Source organism: Prinia subflava, chromosome 6, assembly GCF_021018805.1.
Source record: "Prinia subflava isolate CZ2003 ecotype Zambia chromosome 6, Cam_Psub_1.2, whole genome shotgun sequence".
NCBI lineage: Eukaryota > Metazoa > Chordata > Aves > Passeriformes > Cisticolidae > Prinia > Prinia subflava.
In genome coordinates, this window is record NC_086252.1 from 12,361,451 (window position 1) to 12,375,978 (window position 14,528).

The 14,528-nt window shown below is 37.4% G+C and overlaps 1 protein-coding gene across 1 annotated transcript in view; it reads right to left on the bottom strand.

The window, feature by feature from the left end:
* TMEM237 (transmembrane protein 237) overlaps window positions 1-14,528 on the bottom strand; it is a 15,742-nt gene continuing 1,214 nt past the window's right edge. The window contains exons 3-12 of the mRNA XM_063399864.1: window positions 11,203-11,259; window positions 9,763-9,876; window positions 9,272-9,386; window positions 8,570-8,727; window positions 7,836-7,959; window positions 6,698-6,889; window positions 5,715-5,788; window positions 5,130-5,223; window positions 4,227-4,348; window positions 1-2,715 (exon numbers count right to left, since the gene is read on the bottom strand). Of these exons, the coding sequence (XP_063255934.1) occupies window positions 2,648-2,715; window positions 4,227-4,348; window positions 5,130-5,223; window positions 5,715-5,788; window positions 6,698-6,889; window positions 7,836-7,959; window positions 8,570-8,727; window positions 9,272-9,386; window positions 9,763-9,876; window positions 11,203-11,259 (1,118 nt within the window). The 3' untranslated portion in view covers window positions 1-2,647. The remainder of the gene's footprint in view (window positions 2,716-4,226; window positions 4,349-5,129; window positions 5,224-5,714; window positions 5,789-6,697; window positions 6,890-7,835; window positions 7,960-8,569; window positions 8,728-9,271; window positions 9,387-9,762; window positions 9,877-11,202; window positions 11,260-14,528) is intronic.

Below are 14,528 nucleotides of genomic sequence, written 5' to 3' on the forward strand. Positions count from 1 at the left end.
TTTCTAACTAGTTTACAGCAATTGTTTAATTGTTTCATATATGTAAAAACAAGAACTTGGCACCAACATATCTGAAAACGTTTTTCATTATCGCAAATGCATTAAAAACAATGATATGGAAATGCACAAAGACATTTCAGTTAAGGCTTCTACAAATATTGCATGTTCTAGAATTAAACATCTATTTTGTAAACTTGTTCTAAGACTTTCCAAGAAACTAAAAAAAAAAGCTTACTTAAACTCATATTCCACTGTGAGGCTTAATGGAATGAAAAGTATTTTGTAAAATAGATAATTAACCATCAAACTGTTTATTGTACTTTTTATATGGCAACTTCAAAACTCATTAATTTAAATATGGATATACTCAGACCTTCCTACAAATATACACTGGAAAGGCAAGCTTGGCTTGAAATACATTAAGTTCATTAATTCAATCCCTGCTCAACCATATAAAAACTACTGTATTTCACAATAAGAATGAATCTGGCTCTTGGCTGGCATCACTCTGTCTAAGGGATAGTTGGAAGGCCAATTCCTAGTGTTAATATCAGAAATCAAGCAATGATGTTATCCAGGTTTTTCCTGTACTGATGCCTTAGTACACTTCTGCTGAGCTCTGTATTTTATGGGCAAAATTATACTTCTGACCATACCAAGATGAAAGAAAAATCATGCAACCATGCCATTAATAATCTCATCTTCAGGAGGTCAGTGACTCTGCAACAAACACACATCAGGAGAAAAGTGTGCTGGCAAACTTTATGGCAACACTTACTGTCTCATCCCTCATCTCCTACAGCCAAATCATGGCAAGAACATCCTGTGCATAGCTGAAGGAGAGCAGCACCCTGGATCTCTCCATTTTAATGTACAAGGCAGTGCCAGCTGCAACTTAGCTCTAGTCTTACAAAAATACAGACACAAGAGCCACGACAATTTGCAAAAGAGGCTAAGGGCTCCTTCCCACAGCTAACTGAATGTCTCAGAATGCAGCCAACAGCTGTGGAACATCTTTTAATTCTTGTAGATGTCTTTTTCCGTCCTGCCAAGATTACCACAGTATTTAAAAGATGTCATGAACACTAAATTTTTGAATAACTTAAATTTGCTGAATGTTGCTGTCCTCAACAGGGCAGCAACAGCCCTAGTTATTCACGTTCCCATGTTTGTTTTGAAGCAGCTCAGGTAACAGCACAAAGTTAGCACAGAAAGCATTGAAAGCTCTTGGATATTTCCTTTCAGGTCTTATCTGGCTACTCCTAGCTTCACTACTAAAAAAGTTCAGTAATTCTTCAGTGAGCTTTGACAAGTGCACCCATTTTACAACCACCCACAGACACATGTATTAAATCAAGGCAAAATCAATATATGCTAAGTAACACATACAAATTTGGGGCTTTAAGTGATATTTTCTTGATAAATGGTTTTCAAACCAGACCTTGTCTGTGTCTACTAAAGAGACTGTTTCATTCTGCAATGCATCTGTGTTTATTCACATCTGCAATGCTTTCATTTTGCCACTTTAGTATAAAAGAAAAAGAATGTTGCTTCTCATTAGCAAAACCCATCACCTGCCACAATTACTACTATGTAGTATGCATAGAGGATGGGTTGCTGCTGACTTTTAGGGTTATTTAATAAGCTTTTTTCTTGTAATTTTAGGAAAAAGTTTCCCATTCTATCCTAACACAAAACAATTTGGTGGAAAACAATCTCCATCAAAACAGGTGGGAGTAGGAACATTTTTAACATCTATGAAATCCAAGTTTGTTTAGAAAGAGCAGTGAATAAAGTGATTGCTCTTGCCATACCAGATAAGGAGAAATCAGAACACTATTCTTGTGAGGGGCTTTGGAATAGTTACACTTCCTGACTGAGAAATTACAGGACACGGATACATCCTGCTGGCAGCACAAAAACACCCTGTTTGATGAGCAGATGTATTTAACTGACAAAATGCTGCAACATTAAAACTCCTTTGTCCTGTAACTACATCCTTTTTACAGCCTGTAAGAAGTTATCATAAAGATTTTTGTCAAGAGAACTAAATGAAGGTTTAAAAAGTGATCTCTTTTATGGATTATTAAACAAAATCCCTGTCAGTTTAATCTTGTATTCTAGAAAAATATTTTATACAAATAAATTTAGATTATTTTAGGATTACTAACTTGGTGGGGTTTGTTTCCTAACTCTGTTTTGTTATAAATTTTCCTTAGACTACTTTTGTTGAAAGATTTTTTTTTAATCTCTAGAAAATACATAACCAAATCAGATAAGCTAACTGCTGTTAGTTAGTAACATTAGTAACAAAAGCAGGTTGCTGAAGACTGTACAGCAGTCAAAAAAGCACAGAACACCTGATCTTCTGCATCCTTCTAGGGTCTTTGGCTATGTAGGTAGCAGTATTTACAAAATCACCTTGACTTTATGCATTAGGAATAACCTACTTTGTAAAATAAAAAGCAGAAGTATAAAAGTTTTCAATCATATTTGGAAACTGTAACATACATAAAAAGATCAACATTAAATATATACAATATAAAAATACATTGTTTTCTTTATGAAAATTATAATACATAGCTATAATACACAACATGCTGAGCCATCAGTCACAGCTACAATATATGCAGACCCTTGTTCCACATTATGGCTGGACTCTGGGTATGATATCTCGGTGAGGAAATTCCTCAATTTCAGAATGAAACATCCATTCTAAAAGAGAAAGGAAAGAATGAAGTTTTCATTGAAATCTTTCTACTTCCATTACTCCTGAAAAGTACCTGGCATTCCCCCAAACCTCCAGCTTTTCATCCAATCACAGCATCAACAACTCTGCGATGGCAAGGGCCACCAACGGTTTTAGAAAACTATTGCTGCTCCCCAAAATTGACAGAATTGGTGACAATGCTAGCAGTTGATCCTGTGGTGCCATCGTGCACTCAACACGGACACTGACACACAGCCCTGAGTTAGACTGAGGGATTGTTAAAATTTTGAGAGCATCAGACTCAGGAAGGAAGACTTCTGTGTAGAGACTTGTTCATTTTTAGAAGTCTTTGCTCTGTGTCTCACAGTGTTGAGTTAGCGTACCCCATTCTTAGCAGACTAAATTTTCTCTGCTATTTGGAATAAGTACTAATGAATTTCTCTAGAAATTTCCAAAGTGGTTTTCCAATCTTAGTGGGCACGGGTAAGTATCAAAAAATTTAATCAAAACCTGAGTAAAATTCTGCCACTGAATTCCTTGAGTAAGTCTTTATTATTTATGGGTTTTAAATATGATTTAAGCAGCTATTATAAATTTTGCCATTGAGGACTGTAAAGGCTGCCACTTACTTGTTTGGGGTTTTTTAACTCATTACATTATTTATTAGAAATAAACATAGTAACTGGAGCCAGCTGAAATTCAGACACCCATACATTAAAATTCAGAAGTAATTTGAAGAGGCATGTTGAATCCTCAGCCTCCCAAACACAAATCTTGGCTTCAATTCATGGTGTTCTTAGGATACCTTTTGACTTTAAGTTGAAACTTGGGATTTTTATCTGCAGCACATCTCCAAGTGAGAGGCTGCACGCACCTGACAGGAACACTGAGGCAGGACACACCTTTTGGATCCCAGGTGGAACACAAAAGGAAGAAGCCCCAGTTTCTAGCCAAGTTCCTTCTGTGAGAAGAACTTGCTTCCCCCTCCTCCAGCCTGGACCAGCAGTCCTCATCTGAAGTCCTGTTCTGCAAGCACAAATCTGACTTTTCAAAGCTAGGGAGTTCCCAAAGCTACTGCAGTGATATATTGAAAATACTACTGAACTTGTAACCCATTGAGTACTTGCAGAAGGAACATTATTAACATTAGGGAATTTTCTAAGATACAAGTAGAATAAATACATTTCAAATATTTAAAATACTGTTGAAAATTTTAAAAATTATATAAAATTTAAATTTAAAATTATTTTTTTCTTCATTGAAAGAAGTATTCTGTAATGTTTCAAATTTCATGTTGCTTCAGACAGGACCAATAAAGACTTTCTTTTTAAATTACTGTTTATAATACCAAACACAGACACCAGCATCCTAAGAGGCATTTGCTGTAAAAGGTTGCTAGGAGATACTCAGTCACAAAATTTCTCAGGACTACTCCTGAACACCTACTGCAGAGCACAGCAGATAAAAACAACCACCAACTTGAATAAACAGCATTTCGCCTATTAATGTTTCCTACCTTCACTGTGGTCTAGCTCTGGTCGGGAACTTAAGAAGATCCAACTTGTCCCAACCAGAATAGACACTACGAGATTCACCACAACCCAGGAATGAACAATTTCTGCCTCTGTACCTGCAGTCCTGGGAAAGACACATCAAACCTTCAGTCACCACTGGTGCACAGAAGTTACAATAATAATTGCAGCAGAGTAACATCAAACCAAGTCTGCTAAGCCAGATGGGAAAAGAGAGCTACGTGTACCACCACGATGGTCTTGCACTGCAAAGGCCTGGGAAAGAGAACAATTACCAAAGACCACAGAAACCCTAAACCTCCATCCCCCGCAAAAACTAAGTGCCCAAAACAGCAAATTTTCACATAAATGCTTTTGTCCTACTTCTCCTGGTTTACTTTTAAAATTCATGCTACCAGAATTTGAGTCCATTAATATGTACTTCAGAAAGTAACAGTTTTGGATGGGATCACCTAACATGAATTGATGGTTTATATTTAAATGCCCGCTGTGTCTGCTAAGCCCATGCATCCTGTGGCAGAATCCTTCAAAAACAGTGTTAACTATCAACAGAATGTCCTGTCCTTGAACCCAAAATGGTTATCTCAGTAGGGTTCTACTCTCAAACAAAAGAGACTCTTAAGGTTCCTGCCAGATGACATTTCCAGCATCATTCCAACTCTTGTTTGAGGTATAATGGGGTTGCAAACAACATGACCAAACTCATCCTTGAGTTTTTATCTTTCAGTGAAAATATGAAATATTCAGGACAAGCTCAAAGGTCAGAAATAAAAGGCTTCATCAACACTTTCTTACATATTTTGTACAACCTCTTCAATCTGCCACTTTGACAAGGGTCCCTAAGTGAGCTATGTTGTAATTTACAGAAGTGGTTCCTTGTTTCTTACCAGATACTGCCATTTTCTGAAGGTGGTGTGTAGAGGTTGATTCTGTCACATGTCATCTGCTGGCTTAAGGATAAGATAAGAGCAGCAAAGTACACTGGAAGAAATGGAATTAGTAGTGTCAGATATAGATTCCCAAAAAGCTGTCTCATCATGACATGGTAGTAATCACTACATTTTCTTTCCCTTCACTCTACTGCCTCTAATCACAGTCTGCTTTGAGTCATTCTCTTTTCTTTAACATTCCCCTGACCTATCAAAATCTGGTTTCTGCACTTTTGCAATGCATGAGCTAAATCAAAGCTTGCATCTTGTGATTCTGGTTTTTTTTTTTGTTAGGTTTGTGTTCTATATTCAGGAATGGAAAAGAGCTGTTTTGCTAACAGCCTCACTAATGCTACTATTGCAAATGCTTTAAAAAATATGGAACAAAGTGTTTATGGCCTTTGCTGTTACCAACTACTGAGCAAGTCATTTATTCTAAAGCAGAAAATAACCTGGGAGGAAGATTTCAGTAAAAAGAGGACAGAGGAGTTTTCCATTTACCCTATTTTCTGGACAGCTTCCTATCCACTTCAAAATACTTACAGAAAGAAGCTAGTGCTGCTGGGTCTAGGGTAAGAAAGCCCCTCAGTGCAACTGATGCTTTTGCCAGATCAGTCCTGATGACAAAATCAAGAGTCATTAACCCAGCCCAGTAAGACAATGACGTTGTTCCTGTAATAATATTCTACTGCTCTTTTACTTTTTGTAAGGTATTTTTTTTGCCTCTGTAACAGTTCCTTAATATACAACTATATCCCACACACATGGCAATGGTCCCCATTATGCCAATTCCAAATTAAAGGAGGATGTTCCATGAGGTTTCACACTGCAGACCTTTCTGAAACAGGGAGAACCTGGGGACATCTATCCTCTCACATCCTTGCCATTCAGTTCGGTGTCCATGCTAATGTAACTGCTTACAGGAGCAAATGTGAGTAACTGGGACTCCTCCCTACCATCCTTGCAGGGAAAAATGTCATTTTTTTTTATAGCACCAACTCCTCCCCCGGCTTATCCTACCTGTAACTAAAAGAAACATTTGTAATATCCATGGATCTAGTCTAATTCATGATCTTTTTTGAGCTTCTGTCTTTTCATTTGCACTCTTAATCTGTAATGCAGAAGCCCCAGCTAAGCCAGGTCAACTGTTCACTCAGCAATGTTTCAAACCTGACCAGGCAATGGATTCATATGAAAAGCGAACCTGATAGAAACATTTGTTGTTCTCCACCCCTCTTCACAGTCCCACCTCAAACAAACAGGTCAGCTCGTACATTTGCTTCACCTCCTGATGTCACAAACAATAGCAGTACATTGCAGCAGGGTGCAAACACCAGACAGAAATGAGTATCCAAGGTCTGGATGCACAAGTACACCCCTTCTGTGTTTAGTCAGCCATATGGGAAAACATTCTTTGAATATATCAATTAAATCAACAGCAAATAAAAATGTGCCATAGAAAGGAGAAAGGAACATCATATACACAAATTATATATAAACACCTTTCAAATACAAATATTTTTTACCTGTCAAAGGCTGAGACTGTACTGATAGACAGCAAAAAATAGAACAAACTTTGAGCTGGGTATGCTATTGTCTTATACTGCTGAAGCAGGTTAGAAACCATGGAAAGCTCATTTCCTGCCAAAATGTAGATAACCACGATGTTCCATACAGCATAACCAGCCAGGAAGCCATGGGTGAAGAGGCCCAACACCCTGAATGGAAAGAACATTAGACCAGCTTTAACATCTTGAATTAGCTATACAGAGAAAAGGCCTATGAATCCATCTGTTCAACCCTGCCTTTCAAGGCCTTTCCGAGATTGTTTCTGAGTGCTTTTTCTGATCTAGTTTAAAAAATTCTAAGCAAGAATTCTGTGTCCTTCCATCACAGCAGACTGCACCAGAGCCTGAGCACTTCAAGGAAACAAAGATGTTTTGCCTTCCCTTAATTACAGCCACAGGCATCAAATACTTTCACTTGTAGCTGCCTGTAGTTTCTCAAGACCACTGCCCCTTACACTTACACCATGTTCTAACTTGTCCCCAAGGCAATCTTTTCAATATCTTCATTGCTAAGGAAAAGCTTGAGCAGGAAGCCCAGGCTTCCAGCTAAAATACACCACAGAAGAAAATGGCTGTTACCTTCCCACTCTCTATCTCAACACAACCACATATTAAAAAAAATTATGTTTTTGCTATTATGTGCAAGCTTTTTCCCCCAGTGCAATTTCACTCCTCCCTCTTTCCTACCAATCAGGATTTTTCTTTGAGAACTGTCTGAATTCAGGTATTTTTATTCTGACATGATGGGTCAGTCTTATTTTCTAACACATTTCTGTAGGTGATTAATGTTTTGCTTATCAGTTCAATCTCTTGCTATTGAGATTTTGTCTGAATCTTTGCAATATGCCTTTATAAACTGTATTTCACATGTGATGTCTAAACTAGAAATACATAATCTTGACAATAAATATTGAAAGCTAGAGGACTGATAAACTTTATACCTGTTGAATCATGAACCACCATTTATGAGGAATATTCAAAAGAAACAAAAATACATCATAAATATAGAGGAAGGACACTAATTTTCAGGGAGGAAAAAAAACCCGAACCAAACCCCTGATTTATGTTTATTTATATCAGAATATTTATTTTTCACCTGAAACTTCGGTGCACTGAGAGGGCAACATCTCTAGTAGTCCATGAGGCCTTCACATCCAGAAGTACATTGATATTTTCAGTGGTTTTAATCAATTCTGCGCGGTCAGCTGCCTGGAAACGCCCTGAAAGGATAAGGAAATCAGTTTTAGAGCGCTCTGTTTTCTTTCACCATCATTTCTACATTAATGCATATTAGTGTTAAAAAGCTGTAAGCATCAGAATTTCCATTAGAAAATTTCTTCTCCCCACTTCCTGCTCTTTGTCAGCTTACACTGATACAGGATGCCTCTGAGTGATGAATCCTGGTGGATCAGGCTATGGCATTAACAACGTGCAAAGCACTTTGGGAAATTACTCAGTGTTCCTGAGACAAAAAAACTCCAAACAAAACAACAGAAAAGCACAAACACCCTACAAAAAACCTTTTTGTAAGTAGTAGTTTCTTCTCAAGGTACTGTGACAATATTAAGTCAAAAGAGCTCAGCTGGCTACTTTGAAACTGTTTTCACCCTCACCATGGAATTAAAAAATTGAACCAAATATAGCAGCACAGCAACACCAGCATTCACTGTTGAAAAATTATCATGTGTGTTTGTTTCCAAATAATTCTTGTTTTGGAAAACCTTTTTTAAAATTCTTCCCAATACTACAGTATTTAGATTTTAGATACAATAATGCTTCTTCTAATCACAAGAATGTTCTTAAATTACTTAAATCACAATATGAACTCACGATTTTTTTCAACAAACACTTTGCTAACAGGCTGGCTAATTCCAGTGGGAGCAGCAAACACCGGCTGCTGATCAGGGCTCTTTCTGTGCTCGTCTTCAATGATGTCTTCCTCCTCCACTTCCAGCTCATTGGAGCTCACTTCGGCTGGCCGAGGTTTCCTGTTGGCACAGAACACACACTGGGACAAAGAAAGAACAGGAGGCAATGTGTAAAATCCATTGAACATGTCTAACCTGACTGATAAGAACCCATCAGGGTATGACCTGTATAATATTACACTGTTTATTATTTTAAGGGCTAAAGTTCCCATGGAGTTAGTTAACTAAAACCATAAGGCTAATTCCGTATCAAGAGATTAACTATTAGAACATATTAGAACAATAGGGAAAAAAAATGCTAACTTTCACAAAGTTAAGACAGTAAGAATGATAGAAAGCAGTTCCAAATTCTAATTTTTTCATGCCTGTGACTGAACTATTAGGCTCATGAAAATGTATTTAGAGCTGTGATGCATCCACGTATACACAGAACAAAAAAGTTAGAAAAAAGTTAGATCTTAACCCTGGAAAGAACTGTACACAGGCTGAATGGTACTGTGGGCTTCAAGATTTTACATTTTTGTCAAAGGACCATGAAAAATACTCCTCAGCCACAGTCACTGTCAGTTACTCCAGATGATGAGCTATACTAGTTTTGTCTCACTTTGTTCTCTTCCTCTGTTTGCGGATCACCGTTCCTTCAGCTTCAGGGACATCTACACCATTTCCATTCTGAAATAGGGATGCCACATTTTGCTGGGTAAAAGAAGTCTCAGAATCTGAAGATTTAAAAAAACCAACTCAGTGTAAAAGTTTCAGAGCTTTCATAAAAATGGAAATACATTCGCCTAAATACATAAATAGTTATTATATAAAAAGAGTGGCTAAAAAAAGTAATGATCTAAGCTTTGACTGATGTCAAGTATTATATAATTTTCAAAGCTGTATATCCATTATTTTCATGGAGGTTTGTACCCTATGAAATCTGAAACCAGAAAGTGAAACTCGAAGATACCACTCAGAGATTACCTTTCAGTTGTTTTAGGCAAAGAAGCACATGAAATGTTTTAAACCTAAATACACATTCTCCAGTAATATTTCTGTGTTCCCAAGTTTTATTTACTGCTCTTTCCCATCTACAACGATCTCACGTACCAGTAGGTACTTTCTTCTTCTTGCGTTTCCTCTGAGGTGGGGCATCGGGGGGTTCGGGAGTCAGGGGCTCGCTGCTTTCAGACTGCCGACGAACAGCTGCTTGCACAATGCCATCTGAAAACCACAGCAAGAGACAGCAGCTGAACTCAGAGCCGCTGAGAAACGGGCAAAAGAAAGCTGCCATTTACTGAACTGCCCAGCTGAGCAACAACTGAGAGGAAAATGCATTGGCTACAGGAAATATGAGAGTTGGGAATCAATGATGAGAAGCAAAAATACACAAAGGTATTTCACTGTAACAGTTTCATGCTCAGGAGGGAATTTAAGTATCCAAGAAGAAGCACTATTGCCATTTGGGCATATGGAAGAGGACTGCCTGAAAAGAATCCACCACCAGAAAGAAGTACACCTCTATATTTCTGTTTTCTATGAGCAAAGATTGTAATGCAAGAGCCAAGAAAAAATGAATAGCTTATTACAGGGTGATCCACACAGATGTGTGCTAAGGCAAAATGGCATCACGTGAAAGGATGCTAAACATACAGCACAAGAATAAAGAAGGAGCAGAAAAAAATTTACTGAGGGATATTTACTCTAGTCTGAGAGATGAATTATTATACGTTGGTGGAATTATATTTCTGTGAGAGGTTAACATGAATTCATATTCTAGTGCAGTAGCATCAACTTGTATGATCAGCTGCAGAAAGAAAAAATTACTTCTCCATTTTATAACACACTTGTTTTTTAATTGCACCTTCAAGGACTGCAATTTTTATGGCAACAGCTGAACCTTTGTTTCCACTTCAAACTCAGGTTTACCCACCTTTTATAAAACTTTATTGTGCAAAAATGCAAAATTAACCAGCAAAGTAATGGCAAAAGATGTACTTGGCACCCTCTTTCAGCTCACTGAAAACAACAGTAAACAAAACAATCCTTAGGATATCCTGCTGGCAACAGTTTACTTGTTGCATGTAAAGGTCTGTCAGTGAGGCCTCACCTTTAAGCAAATAAAGGAGGTTTACTTGTTAAACTTTTGTATGGACGCAAGTCAACTGGTTACAGAAATCCACCAGATTCTGTGAACATGTTCTGCTTTATCAAAATAGATCAGACTTACAATCTTGCTTAAAACAATATGTTTGTTCTGCAAATCTGCTTCTTATAAAAACACAAGGCTCTCACACTAATAATCTTTTACAGTCAACCCTTCAGCGATAATGTAGTGATTAACTTGTGACTTTATATGGCCAAGGACTGAAATTGAACCAGGCTGCTAAATGAGTTTTGTCTTAGTTCATTCAAAAATTCAAGTACTTAACACATTCAACATAAGCAGCTTACAGCTAGAAATGTCTATTTAATGAATTATGCAAAGAAGTTAGAAAGGAAAAAATTGTAGGAATAAAAGAACAGTTTTCAGTCTTGGCAGGACCTTACCTAATGGAGTCTTTCCTTTGGATTTCCTTTTTTTGGGACGACTGAGTGGAATTTCATCTGCATAACATAAAACAGAAGTATGGGTGCACAGCAAGGAGAAACCTCCATTTCCTTTTTTTAACAGCCATCCTACTGCAAGTTAAATAGATTCTTGTTTACAGATTATGACATCCTTTGTTTTTACAGGTAAGATGACAATTCACCAGTTCACACATGGAGGAGGAGTACAGAAGATGGTAGGAAAACAGAGTAAGAAGTCTTATCTGCAGCAAAGGCTCAATACACACATGGATATGTGTTAAGTGATAAGCTGAAATACTCTGAATAATGCTCGGAAAAATCAACTTATTGTTTAAAGCATGGTGGCAACATTTCAGTTACCTTGACAGAAATAGCAAACTGTAAAGAGAGCAAAGAAAAACAACAGTTCTAACAATGCACAGGTATCTAGTTTAAATAATCAGCCTGCATTTAGGGAAAGTACAAGGCTCTATACTGAAAGAGAGAATGAGTGGCACCAAAAGGTACTACCAGTGTTTGTAGTTCTCTTTAATAACTCACCTTGGCTTCCACTTCATATTGAAGAAGAAAAGTTGTTGACAAGCAGTGTAAAAAGATGAAAAGAAAGTTAATTTTGAATCAATTACAAATCACAACTGTGAAATTCACACTGCTGCTTTTATGGCTCATTTCCTTATCCCCCCTCCTCTTTATGAGCAGTTGTGTATAACAGGGTTAAGGGTATGAAACAATTAGCAAGATTCAACACTTTGTTGGTGACTATGCACAATTTCTTGATTGGCTAGCTGCGGATCAGATTAAAAGCTTTAATCACCTGGCTAATTAAAACTTGTCTTACTGCCTGGTATATAACAAACCAACAAAAGTTATGAAACATTTGAGTCCATAAATCACTAAAAAGACATTATCTGTGGACAATCATAAACATCACATTTACTTGCAGGTACTTTGAAGGAATTCTGAAGTACCATCTCATAAAAACCATATAACTGCTTTTCCTTTCACACTGAAAAAAAAAGCCCAGTTTTTCCCCTATACTACATCAAACTAATAAATACCTAAATCCCTATTAAAGAATATCTTGCCTAACTCTAAAATTTCCTGTTTTAAGGGATTTGTGATTCAAATAAACTAAAGAACACAAAATAAAATAAAGAGAGAGGAAGAAATTAAAATGGACAACAATTAAAGTACACTAGACATTAAAACTGGAATATTAATCTAAAAGTTTTTAGAAGGTTTATCTCTCATAAGTATTAAAATAGGGGTAATGTGCTAAAATTTCTTGGCTTCTATAAAACTTTAAAATGCCTTGCATTCCTTGTAAAGCATTTTGGGACAATAAATTATAAGCAAGATAAGCAATTTTACTACTCAGATGTTTATCACTTATTTCTCCTGATGTTATTACTTTCAAAATTTGCAGTACAGCATCGTGACCATTTCCACAGAATACAATGATTTTACCTTGGCACCGGAGGAAGGGCACGAGGTGGGCACTGAAAGATAAGAGAGAGACAAAAGTCAACTTCTGCCAGTATGAACCACCTCTCAGAAAACAGCTCCCGATCAGGACATCCAAGGTATGTTTTGCTCTGTATGCCCCCTAAATGGCCAAACGTTCCTAATGGAGATGTTAGTGAAAGCATGATGTAAAAGATGCTGCAATAATACATCTTTACCACAGTTCTGATGGGCACTGCAGTGGGAACATACAGCTAACCTCTGTGTGTGAGGCACACATTGAGTTCCAGCTTCAATAATTTTCACTTTTCATGAAAGGTACCACTTTCATGTGAAAGCTTATTAGTAATTCTATTTAAATAAATATAAAATATTGCAATAATTTGTGCATTCAATATAATTGTACAGTATACAATGTGAGCTATTTTCTATTAATGAAGATGTAAATCACAACAATAATAAAAACAATAAAAGGAAAATACTTTTAAGTATTATAAAATATTATTTTTCCATATAATTTTGAACATATTTACTAGCATGTCAAACACCTAAAATCTTGAAATATCTCCTGATAATAATCTGAAACTAAGCTTGTACCTTTCTCGCATCTAGAAAAAACAGTTAACTTTTAGATTTTGTCTAAACAATTATATTGAAAGAATATCCACAAAGAAGTATTTCCCATGCTCAGAAATATCAGACACCAGAAATAAAAAGGGCTGTAAGACTGGTAAGACTGAAGGATCCACAAACTTACCACTTGTTTCTTTCCCATATCATTTGAAGTGGTTCCCTGAATGAGGCACTGTGAACTGGTCTATGCTCCCTCACGCTGCTCACATTGAACCTCAGCTAATTCTGAACTAAAAATAAACTTCAGGCAGCCAGGATTAGCTGGATGTGAACCCTCCTGCCCCTGGGTCAGGACCCAGAACTACTCCCATTTGAAACAAGGGCAGCTTGTTCAACGGCAGCAAATGTTACTGCACTAAAACACCCTTGATCTGCATGCTGGTACAGGTTCCTATAAGCAAATTTTACATTGGTTTGTTTACCCAAAGCAAATGAGATGCCTCATGCAAGGAAGGGTTTGTAGGATTAGACCTCAAATCTCTCATTTGGATTTTGGCCATGCTGAAGACTGACAGCAAGTGCCATTTACACAGGTAGAGAACTGCACACCCTAAGCAGCACCCAGTACACTGGTGGGGACTGGTCACACTATATTGGTGAACCATAAGGGAAAAAATACTGCTCTCATTACTTTTACTGTTTCCAACATTCTAGTGGCAGTAAATATTAAATGTTTAAGATACTCCGTATTTAAAAAAACTAAAAGCTAAAAACCCCATAAAACCAAACAAAAGCCACAAACCTTTTATATAGCATTCACTGCCTATGCAGTAGTAATTCTGTACTCTGTAGTACCTCTCTGTTTTATTACCTTCTACAAAACAACTGGCAAGTGCATTGATCTCTGTATCATTTATTCCTTGCAACACAGGAAACCACATGCAAGCAGCCAGTCGTGAATACTCATCTGTCCATCTGTGCGACAGTCCCCAGCTCTGCCACAGAGGTATCAGCTTTGGCCTATTTGCAGTTTCACAGAGTCTGAAGTAACTCACGCCCAACTTCATGGAAAGGGTGAGTCTGGGGACAGGTCCCCATGGACATTTTGTTAAGGACAGAAGAGCCACTGAGTGCTCTAAAATGCCCCGGAAATGGTGTCCCGAAACCAAGTGACTCCCACAAACCAGGCAGCCGCTGCCTCGGTAAACCCCTGTGTTTGCACACCTGAGCCAGACACACCTGCAAACTCAGGGGGGAAAACGAACTAC